This window comes from Myotis lucifugus, unplaced genomic scaffold (genome assembly GCF_000147115.1).
Source record: "Myotis lucifugus unplaced genomic scaffold, Myoluc2.0 scaffold_4, whole genome shotgun sequence".
Taxonomy (NCBI): domain Eukaryota; kingdom Metazoa; phylum Chordata; class Mammalia; order Chiroptera; family Vespertilionidae; genus Myotis; species Myotis lucifugus.
The window spans coordinates 6,854,910-6,867,081 of NW_005871052.1; the positions used below are offsets into that span (position 1 = coordinate 6,854,910).

Sequence of the window (12,172 nt, forward strand, 5' to 3'; positions counted from 1 at the left end):
GGCCAATTCAAATCACCAACATGATGTCAGAGGTGGGAAGAGATACTAATAATCCACTTTAATGTTTCAAACTAGTTACAACCAACTCTAGTACACCACTAATTTCAGCTCAGCCCTTCTGGTTAATCCAATTTCTGTCATTTAAATATTAAATTTTGATTGAATCTTTATTTCCAGATTTTTTATATGAGTGAATTTGTTAAGTGTTGCCTGTATATTTTTACATGGGTCATTTATAAAATAGACAAAGCCAAAATAGTTTATATAAGTATGAAAATTATTACTAATCAGGACAATAGTTATTCATGTTGTCTGCTACTAGAAAAGGTTAACAGAGATAACCATTAGTTTCTAGTCACTTGGTCCTAATAACTACCTTTTTCATATTGAGACTTACCTGAACTTAGTGGTTCCCAGAACCAGCCTTAATGCTGACTCAAGTCAACAGCTTTCCCCAATAGTAGCCCAAATTCCAGATTAATTCCCATTAAATAATTAATATGTCTAAGAGTTTAAGTTTCCCAGTTATAGAAACTTACTTTGTAGTTCGGAAAGAATTAATTCAAAAAAGTTTCTGATTTGGGGAAAGATAACTAATCTATTGAGGAATCAAGGTATAGCCCTGATAATTTACACTGAGCACGAGGAGTCAATTCATTTACTTCCCAGTATTCTAGGAGTACCAACTGGTAGACACTAGACTCTCAAAGTGCAGAGGAAGCCATATAATAACCAATGCATATGTTGTTCACTCTTCTTTTTATTTCTATTAAAGTTGAAAACAACTAGCAGTGAGAGTGAGACATCTTCCATAAGCACCTCTCTCTCCTACATTACATCTTTCAAAATTAAAACAAAAAATATGCTTGCTTATAGGTATCTAGTTTCTCGGATACTGACCTACTCTGTTTGCCTTATATAAGGGAGAAAATGAGCTCTCCTATATTTTTTCTAGTGTTTTTTTTTTCTTCACTTCCAGGTGTGTAATTATGTCCAGTTCTCACCAATTGGATAGATCAGAGCAGTGGTTTTCAAGCTATTTCTCAGAGGCTTTGTAAATTGATGACCTAGAGCAGGGGGTGAGGGGCCATTAACACTTTAACTCCTCCAACAATGCCTAAAACACCTTGCTTTTATATTATTTTTATTTTAGCACTGCATAAGACTTTATGTGAATGAATAGTCTTCATGGCTAAACGGAGTACAAGAAATACTGGGATAGAGAATCAGTAATTTGCAGACATTTATTTATTTATTTTTAATATATTTTTATTGATTTCAGAGAGAAAGGGAGGGGGGAGAGAGAGAATCATCAATGATGAGAGAGAATCATTGATTAGCTGCTCTTGCACGCCCTCTACTGGGGATCGAGCCAGCAACCTGGGCATGTGCCCTAGACCGCAATCGAACCTGGGACCCTTTAGTCCGCAGGCTAACACTCTATCCACTGAGCCAAACCAGCTAGGGCTCAGCTTGTTAATTTCTACAAAAAACCCTATTGGGGTTTTGATTAGTATCGTGTTGAATTTGCAGATTAATTTAAGAAGTAATATCTTTACTCTATGAATCTTTTAATCTAAGAACACTCATCTGTTTTTTTTAGACTTGTTTTCAGCCAGTCTCTTATATCTCTGGACTTGATTGAAGATTTTCTTGAATTGGCTAGTAGGGAGAAAACAGAAGATAAAGATAAACCTCTTATTTATAAAGGTGAGTTACAAACATTTCTATATCATAAGTTTTAAAAACATTCATTTATATATCTTGTGTAAACTTTCTAACAATAAAAGAAAAAATAGCCAGACCCACAACCCTAATATGTTCGTGTTTTTCTCCACTTTATTCTTAACCTTATCCATATTATTGAGGTCTTTGTTGTTGCAATTTTAACATCAATCATTAAAACCTAGAGGCCCAGTGCACAAAATTCGTGCCTAAACCGTCAATCGGACATCCCTCTCACAATCCTGGATTGCTGGCTCCTAATCACTCACCTGTCCTGCCTGGTCGCTCCTAACTGCCCCCTTGCCAGCCTGGTTGCCTCTTACTACGCCCCACCCCCTGCTGGCCTAGTCACTCCCAACTGCCCCCCCCCCCCCCCTTGGCTTGGTTGCCCCACGCAGCCTGCTGTTCAGTTGTTTGTTTTTTTTATTTTTTATTTTTGCTAAAAGTATTAAAAAGGGTATTACATAAGTGCCCTTTTTATCCCCCCCACCCTTGACAAACCCCTGCCCTCCCTTACCCCCCAGTGTCTTATGTCCATTAGTTATGCTTATATAGATGCATACAAGTCCTTCGGTTGATCTCTTACTCCCCTCCCTCCTGTCCCCCAACCCTCCCTGGCCTTCCCACTGCAGTTTGACAATCAGTTTGAGGCAGCTCTGCCTCTGTATCTATTATTGTTCAAAAGTTTGTAATGGTCTTTATTATCCATGAATGAGTGAGATCATGTGGTATTTTTCCTTCATTGACTGGCTTGTTTCACTTAGCATAATGCTCTCCAGTTCCATCCATGCTGTTGCAAATGGTATGAGTTCCTTCTTTTTTACAGCAGCATAGTATTCCATCGTGTAGATGTACCACAGTTTTCTAATCCATTCATCTACTGATGGGCACTTAGGCTGTTTCCAGATCTTAGCTATGGTGAATTGTGCTGCTATGAACATAGGGGTGCATATATCCTTTCTAATTGGTGTTTCTGGTTCCTTGGGATATATTCCTAGAAGTGGGATCACAGGGTCAAATGGGAGTTCCATTTCCAATTTTTTGAGGAAACTCCAGGCTGCCTTCCATAGTGGCTGCACCAGTCTGCATTCCCACCAGCAGTGCAGGAGGGTTCCCTTTTCTCCACATCCTCTCCAGCACTTGTAGTTTGTTGATTTGTTGATGATGGCCATTCTGACAGGTGTGAGATGGTACCTCATTGTTGTTTTGATTTGCATCTCTCCGATGATTAGTGACTTTGAGCATGTTTTCATATGTCTCTTGGCTTTCTGAATGTCCTCTTTTGAAAGGTGTCTATTTAGCTCCTTTGCCCATTTTTTGATTGGGTTGTTTACCTTCCTTTTGTTAAGTTGTATGAGTTCCCTGTATATTTCCCTGCTGTTCAGTTGTTTGGTCGTCCCTCACTAACCCCCCTGCCAGCCTGGTCATAGACAGCCATCTTGTGAGGGTGTAATGGTCAATTTGCCTATTACCTTTTATTATATAGGATGTTTTAAAAAAGCTTTATTGAGGTATAATTCACATAATGTGCAGTTGAACTGTTATTTAAAATGTACAATTCAATGGTTTTTAGTATATGCACAGAGTTGTGCAACTATCAACACAGTCAATTTTTGAAAATTTTAATCACCACCAAAGAAACCCTATACCTTTTAACTATGATTGTCCTAGCTCACCCTTCTACCACTTCCATCCCTAGGCAATCACTAATCTATTTTCTATTTTTGTAGATTGATCTATTCTGGACCTATCATATAAATGGATTCATATAATATGTGATCTTTCGTGAATGGCTTCTTTCACATAGCATCTTTACAAGGTTCATTCATGTTATAGCATATGACAGTACTTCATTCATTTTTATGGTCTAATAAAATTTCATTGTATGGATAAAACCCACATTTGATTATCCATTCATTCATTCATAGATATTTAGGCTGTTTTCACCTTTTGGCTATTGTGAATAATGCTGCTATGAACATTCGTGTACAAGTTTTTATGTATTTAAACATCTGTTTTCAATTCTTTATACTTAGGAATGGGATTATTGAATTATATAATAATTCTGTGTTTAATATAATGAGGAACCAGCAAACTGTTTTCCATACTGACTATAATATTTTACATTCCCACAAGCAGTATACAAGGGTTCTAATTTTCCACATCTTTGCCAACACTTGCTTTCCTTTTTTTTACTTTAAAAGAAAATTATTATTATTATTATTGCGATCCTAGTGGCTATGAAATGGTATCTCACTGTGATTTTTTATATTTTTTAAAATTTGTTTCTGTTAATCCTTATTACCCAGGGATTTTTTTTTTTTTAAATCTTTATTGTAGAAAGTATTACATATGTCCCCCTTTTCTCCCATTGACCCCTTATACCCATACCAGGCCTACACCACCCTATTGATGTGCTCATGGGTTACGCATATATGCACATGAGGTCTTTGGTTGATATTTACCCAACCTGACCTTCCCTATGAGATTTGGCAGTCTGTTCTATGCTTCTGTGTCTCTGGATCTATTTTTTTTTCAACAGTTTATTTTGTTCATTAGATTCCACATATGATTGCAATCATGTGACACTTGTCTTTCTCTGACTGGCTTATTTCGCTTAGCAAAATACTATCCAGGTCCTTCCATGCTGTCTCAAAGGGTAAGAGATCCTTCTTTTTTACTGCTGCATAGCATTCCATGGTATAAATATACAACAACTTTTTTTCTTAATTTTTAAATTTCAATTTTTATTACTTTTACACAAAACAAATTGTGTCAACCATAATTCTGATTGTGACTTGAAAATATAGTTTGTACCTTCTATACAAATTTGGTACAATAGGATGTATAATATTCACAATGGACATTTTATCCATTTGGATTTTTAAAAATTCTTTATTGTTTAAAGTATTACATATAGTATTACATATGTCTCCTTTCTTCCCCATAGGCCTTCCCCCATCCTCAGCACATACCCCTACTCCCCTAGTTTCTGTGTCCATTGGTTATGCTTATATGCATGTATACAAGACCTTTGGTTGATCTCTTACTACCCCCACCCCTCCCCCGGCTTCCCTCTGAGGATTGATGGACTGTTTGATGCTTCTGTGTCTCTGGATCTATTTTTGTTCATCAGTTTATGTTGTTCCTTATATTCCACAAATGAGTGATATCATGTGATATTTTTCTTTCTCCGATTGTCTTATTTTGCTTAGCATAATGCTCTCCAGTTCCATCCATGCTGTTGCAAATGGTAAAGAGTTCTTTCTTTTTTATAGCAGCATAGTGTTCCATTGTGTTTATGTACCACAGTTTTTTAATCCACTCATCTGTTGATGGGCACTTAAGTTGTTTCCAAATCTTGGCTATTGTAAATTGTGCTGCTTGCTGTGAACTATGGGGTGCATATATTCTTTCTGATTTGTGTTTTGGGTTTCTTAGGATATATTCCTAGAAGTGGGATCACTGGGTCAAATGGCAGTTCCATATTTAATTTTTTGAGGAAACTCCATACTGTTTTCCATAAAGGCTGCACCAATCTGCATTCCTACCAGCAGTGTACTAGAGTTCCCTTTTCTCCACATCCTCACCAGCATTTTTCATTTGTAGATTTGTTAATGGTAGCCATTGTGACAAGTGTGAGGTGATAATCTCATTGTTTTAATTTGCATCGCTCTGATGATCATTGACATTAAACATTTTTCATAATGTCTCTTGGCCATCTGCTTGTCCTCTTTGGAGAAGTGTTCGTGTAGGTCCTTTGCCCACTTTTTTAAAAATACATTTTCACTGATTTTTTACAGAGAGGAAGGGAGAGGGATAGAGAGTTGGAAACATCCATCAGCTGCCTCCTGCACACCCCCTACTGGGGATGTGCTCTCAACCAAAGTACATGCCCTTGACTGGAATCTGATAGATTGCTTGCCTCTTTTTATTTAGTTTTTTCCTCCTGTTATTTTGTCCTGTTCTTTCATTTGGGACATCTTTCTCTGTGTCCCCATTTTGGCTAACTCCCTGTGTTTCTTTCTATGTATTAGGTAGATATGTTATATCTCTAAGTCTTGGCAGGGTGACTCTATATAATGGATGTTTTGTGAGGCCCAGTGTTGCTATCTCACTTGAGCCAGATGCTCCAAGGGTATTCCTTGTATGGATTTTGTGTGCCTTCCTGTTGTTATCAAGCTTTGATTGCTGTTGGCAGGTCTGTATCTGGGATTGATCTTTATGCTGACTGGCAGTGAGGACTGGCTTTGACTACAGTGGATGAGCTATTGTGTGGGGGCTTACTCCATGGAGGGGGACATGCTTTATTGGTGCTGTGGTGCTCTGGTGCTTGCTGAGTTGGTTTTTTGGTTGTGTCATTATTGTAGGGAATGGGTGGTGCTCTGGTGTTGTCTAAAGTCAGTTACCAGGTATGTTCGTTCTGGTGCCTCTTGGGATGGGCTCTAGTGCAGGCCAAGTTTATCTGCTGCCTGTGCCTGGCCTTGGGCCACATGGTGGCAACTACAAAGTGATCTGTGGTTGTTAGCTGTCTGTGCTGTGTTTGAGGCACCTGGAAGAGGCTTTGCTGTGAAACTAAGATAGTTGTCACTATGCCTGGCTTGGGGCCACTTACCAAGAGGTACAGGGTTTTCCAAGGCTCCCCCCTCCCATTGCTTCTTTTGAGTCTATAGATTTTTGATAGATTTTAGGAAAGTCTGTAGCATAGGTGGAAGCCAGCCACTTGTGTTAATAGCTATTGAAAAGGTTCTGGCACGTGGGCTAGTTTGGTGGGAGTGGTGTCACGGGGAATTATGACACCACTTTCATTTGGGACATCTTTCTCTGTCTCCCCATTTTGGCTCACTCCCTGTGGTTTTTTTTAATGTATTAGGTAGGTCTGCTGTGTCTCCAAGCCTTGGCAGGGTGACTCTATGTAATGGATATTTTGTGAGGCCCAGTGTTGCTATCTCCCTTGTCACTTGAGCCAGATGAGGTGGGGCGAGCAGTGTTAGATTAATGGAGACTAAGGTTTGGCACTAGCCTTTGCCTGCAGACTGTGTGAGGGAAAGGATCAAGAAAGGAGAGTTTCCCCTCCAGAAAATTTCGTTCCTTTCTGAATGTCCCCGGTGCTTTTTTTTGCCTGCTGTCACTTCACTGGAACTTAGCGAGTTTTTGTGAGTCTCTGTGTGGGCCCTTTAAGAGGACACCTGGGTCTGCAGCAGCCCTCTGTCTCAATTGGATGGAATTCTCATTGATTTTCAGGCAGACATTGTGGAGACTCCTCTTCCTGGCACTGGCGCTCTGAGCTAGAGTGCTCAGTGTGGGGCTGGCACCTTTTGTTTCTCAGGTATTACCTCCACAGCAGATATAGCCCTCCTGATGTAACTGGCACGTGTGGGTGTGGGTCCAGCCCACTTTGCCTCTCTGCCCCCTCCTACCAGTAAGGACGTGGCTTCTTCTTTATGTCCTTAGTTATAGGAATTTTGTTTAGCTAGACTGGAGATAGTTTTGAAGGGTAGTTTTCTATAATTTAGTTGTAATTTTGATGCTGTTGTGGGAGGAAACAAGCACAGTGTTTTCCTACTCTGCCATCTTGACCAGAACTCTAAGTATGTTTTTCTATTATAACTGTGCATTAGGTTTGTTAGTTAGATTTTATATTCTGACAGTGCTTCATTATCTTAAAGGGTATATTACAAAAAAAGTTATATCAATTTACTCTACAATCATGAAAAAGTAGCAAAATGCCCATATTACTGTATACCTGTAGTACTATAAGTACATTCATCTTTCATGGGTAAAACAGTTGTTTTTGTTTAATTTAAAATTTGTTTAATTTATATTTTTTATTTTGATAAGGTTGAATATTTTTCCATATGCTTACTAGTTCATATCTAATTTCATAAATTACCTTCAGTAAATACTTGTTTTTATATTTTTTTATTGATTTTATAGAGGAAGGGAGAGGGATAGAAACATCAGTGATGAGAGAGAATCATTGATCAGCTGCCTCCTGCACATCCCCTCCCCATTAGAGATCAAACCCACAACCTGGGCATGTGCCCCGACCGGGAGTTGAACCAGAACCATGATCTCTTGATTCATAGGTCATCACTCAACCACTGAGCCATACCAGCCAGGCCAGCAAATATTTTTTTTTAACCATCAATTAGTTCAGTTTATCTTTTGAGTATCTACTACTACTGCTGTTGCTGCTGCTACTGCTATTATTACTACTACTATGACTATTAGTACTGTGTTTTGGGTACTGAACTAGGTTCAAGGTGTATTATAGAAAATCATGTTATAGAGAGGGATCAGACACATATATGTGCCATAATGGAGATAGATATAATTAGCTATGGAATCTTGGGTGATAATATTAAGTACCCAATAAATTTAATTACTATGTGACAGGTACTGTTTGAAGAGGTCTTTTTTATATTAATTCATTTAATAAGCAGTAATACTATGCAATAGGTACACTTGTTATCTCCCATTTTTAAAGATAAAAAACTGAGGCACAACGAGTTTAATTACTTTGCCTTAAGTGAAAATGCTAGTAAATGATGAAACTGTGATTTAAACTCAGGACATCTGACTCCAAAGTGTATATTTTTATTGCTAACCTATACTGACTATATCACAATTTTTATTTATTGTATTCACAAAAGTGATGGTAAAATTGTTCATTTGTGATATGGAAAGGTGAGTATCTTGAAATACTTATTAAAATATATATGCTGTTCAGTTATGATTAGCATATTTACTTTAATAATTATCCTGTTGAAATGAACAGTTAATGCAATGTGACTCCCGTCTCTTACATTGCTATCCAACTCAAATTCTTTTTTTCTTCGATGTGTATGCCTTTTTTTTTTTTTTTCCAGTTGAAAGATAATAGCCCTGGCCGGTTTGGTTTGACTCAGTGGATAGAGCATCGGCCTGCGGACCAAAGGGTCCCAGGTTCAATTCCCCAAAGGGTCCCGGGTACGATTTCCCAAAGGGTCCTGGGTTCAATTCCAGTCAAGGGCACGTACCTCCGTTGCAGGCTCCTCCCTGTCTTGATCCCTGGTCAGGGTGCATGCAGGAGGCAACCATCAATGTGTTTCTTTCACATCGATATTTCTTTCTGTCTTTCCCTTTCTCTTTCACTATCTCTAAAAATCAGTGGAAAAATATCCTTGGGTGAGGATTAAGAAAAAAGATATAAACTTAAATAAACAAATTGACTTTCTTAACCATTACTGAATTTTTATTAAGGAAATTCTAGGTTATTAATATAGGTGAAGATATAAGAAAAAAACAAAAAAGATATAGGTAAGTAATAAACATGTCAATATATAAATCTTCATGTTGCCAACTTGTTTTTATGTTAAGACTCTTGGATATGATGTCAATTTTTCTCGAAGGTGAAATAGTGTTATGTTGAAAGTTAAAGAATTGGAATGGAAATTATGTATGAGAAAATATTAAAATGTCATAAGCATTTAATCCCTTGGTAATTTAGTATCAATGTAAGTACTGGGTAAAATTTCACCTCACTGTACAAAAGGCAGTGTGTCTGACCACTGTTTAACTTACAAAGTTGCAATCCTTACACACACACACACAACACACACAACACACACACGCGCATACAATTGTCATAAAATAGGAATATATGCCGATATTTGTTGCTAGGCTATAGAATAATTTTGGCACATAATAGGCATTCAGTAAATATTTGTTCAGTGAATGAGTAATTGTATTATATGCCTCTGTTTTTTATCTTATCATTATCAACTTGTTAATAAGAAGGGAAAACTTGGATGTTTACACATTCAATAAAAAACAAGCTTCATGGGCATAATGCAACTTAACATTTTCTTTTGACAGTTTTAAAGGATTCTAATCAAGACAATGTGTTAAGAAATTCACATGTAGATGATATACTTTTTAAAGTATCTTTGTTATTCAATATCTCGTAGAAGGAAATGTGTGGTGAATTTATTTGTAATATAGTGAATTACCCCTTGATTAAAAAATGTGTTTTGCTATGCAGATAGAATACAGATAACCAGCTTTTAAACATTCAGCAAGGAAGAAAATATGTTATTACTAGAAGAACAGTATATATCAAATCTCTTTCTTTCTTTCTTGTTAAATTTTCAGGTGAAGGGAAGTGGCTCCGAAATATTGACTATTATCGTTTAGATGGTTCTACTACTGCACAATCAAGGAAAAAATGGGCTGAAGAATTTAATGATGAAACTAATGTGAGGTAGAAAACCTTTTCTGTTTGTGTAGAGTTATTAAAAGTCATTTAAATCTATATACAGTAAAATTCACTCTTTTTAGTGTTTACTTCTACAATTTTTGACAATTGCAAGATATAGTCAAGATGTAAAATGCTCTAATCAACCCCTCAAAAAATTCATTCATGGAATCATGCAATTTGTAGCCTTTTGAATATCACTTCTTTCACAAAGCACATGCATTTGAGATTCATCCATATTGTTATATGTGTCCATAGTTTGTTCCTTTTTATTGGGTAATATTTCATTGTTTGGATGTATCATAATTTATTTGTACTTGAGAGACATTTAAGTTGTTTCTAGGTTTTGAAATTAAAATTGAAGTTGCTCTAAGTATTCATGTATAAGTTTTTGTGTGATCCATAGATAATTACCCAGTGAAATAAAAATCCAGGAGTGCAGTTCCAGGGTGGTATGGTAAGTTTATGTTTAGCTTTGTAAGAAACAGGCAGTTTTCAAAGTAGTTGTCCAATTTTTCATTTTTACCAGCAATATAAGAGTGTTCCAGGTGCTCTGCATCCTTGTTAACACTTGGTATTACCGTCTTTTTAGGAAAATTATTTTATCCACTCTACTGGGTATGTATCTCATGTTACTTTAATTTACATTTCCCTAATGATAATTGATGTTGGACATCTTTTCATGTGCTTATTAGCCATTTTTTATCATCTTTGGTTACAAACATGTTACAGGATTTTAAAGTTAACAAAGTGTTCCTGATCTCTTTATTTATTATAGAAGTTTGAGTCATGACTCTTGAGCAATGTGGGAGTTAGGATCACTGAACGCTCTCCACATTTGAAAATCCACATATAACTTTTGATTCTCCCAAAACGTTGCTACTAATAGCCTACTGTTGGCCGGAAGTGTTACTGATAACACAAAAAGTCAACTGGCACATATTTTGTATATGATATGTATTATATACTGTGTTCTTATAATAAAGTAAGCTAGAGGAAAGAAAATGCTAATAAGAAAATCTTAAGGAAGCAAAAATACACGTAAAATTCACATATAAGTGGACCCTCACAGTTCAAACCCATGTTTTTCAGAGATCAGCTGGACTTTAAGCCACTGTAGATATCAGGTGTGCTGTATATGTGTTGTTGGTGTTGCTTCTAACTTAGCAATTAACAGACTTGAACTTAATTTGGAAGAATAAAATATACATATACACATACATATAAATATATGCACACACACACATGCGTGTGTTAAAGCGTGGCCTTTAAGAAAAAGATGAAGATATGGAATTAGTTTAATGAGAAGGTGGCTAAGGAATGCCTTCATAAATGTGTTAAATTATGAAAGATATATTGTGTATTATATTGTGTATGTAAAACTTATGTTACTTCTAGCAGAGTCCTGAACTATACCTAGGGGTAAGGCTAGAGAAATTATAGTTGTGCCATAGGAAGGTATTTAAAATTTATAGAGTCTGGGAGAGCTTACAGAGGAGGGCTTGAGTATAGCAAAGTTTTAAAGCATATGTTTAAACTAGTGACCCGGTGCACAAAATTTGTGCATGGGGTGGGGGGGGGGGGGCTGTCCCTCAGCCTGGCCTGTTCCCTCTCCAATCTGGGACCCCTCGGGGGATGTCCCACAGTGATCCGGCCTAAACTGGCAGTCGGACATCCCTCTTGCAATTCGTAACTGCTGGCTCCTAACTGCTCACCTGCCTGCCTGCCTGATCGCCCCTAACCACTCTGCCTGTTGACCCCTAACCACTCTGCCTGTTGCCCCTGCCGGACTGATTGCCCCCCCCTGCCGGACTGATTGCCCCCAACTGCTCCCCCCACCGGCCTGCTCACCCCCAACTGCCCCCCCCCGCCCACAATGCAAGCAAGACCGCTGCTCCCAGGTGACCCCACACCCCAGGCGGCAGCTCGAGGCTCCCGAAGGCCCTAGGCTCTCACTTGGCGTGAAGAAGTCAGTATTGTGACCAAGTCCCTCTCTCTTCCCTCGGAGCTCCTCTCTCCTCCCTGCCTCTCTCCCATCAGGGTTCCCTAAGCATTCCCAGGGGTGGGTGACCCATGGGGGAAACCTCCCGCCAGGCCCCTCACACACACCCCCCATTGTTCACGCTCCTACCTCAGAAAGCGCAGGCTCAGTCTCGGAATTCTCAGGCCCCAGTATTCCACCAGCTGAAGTTTGGGGGCGGGGGGGGG

At 38.2% G+C, this 12,172-nt stretch overlaps 1 protein-coding gene across 1 annotated transcript in view; it reads left to right on the forward strand.

Annotated features, from left to right (window-relative positions):
* ATRX (ATRX, chromatin remodeler) overlaps positions 1-12,172 on the forward strand; it is a 265,117-nt gene that overhangs the window by 189,887 nt on the left and 63,058 nt on the right. Inside the window, 2 exon segments of the mRNA XM_006082832.3 lie at positions 1,604-1,710; positions 9,862-9,970. Of these exon segments, the coding sequence (XP_006082894.1) occupies positions 1,604-1,710; positions 9,862-9,970 (216 nt within the window).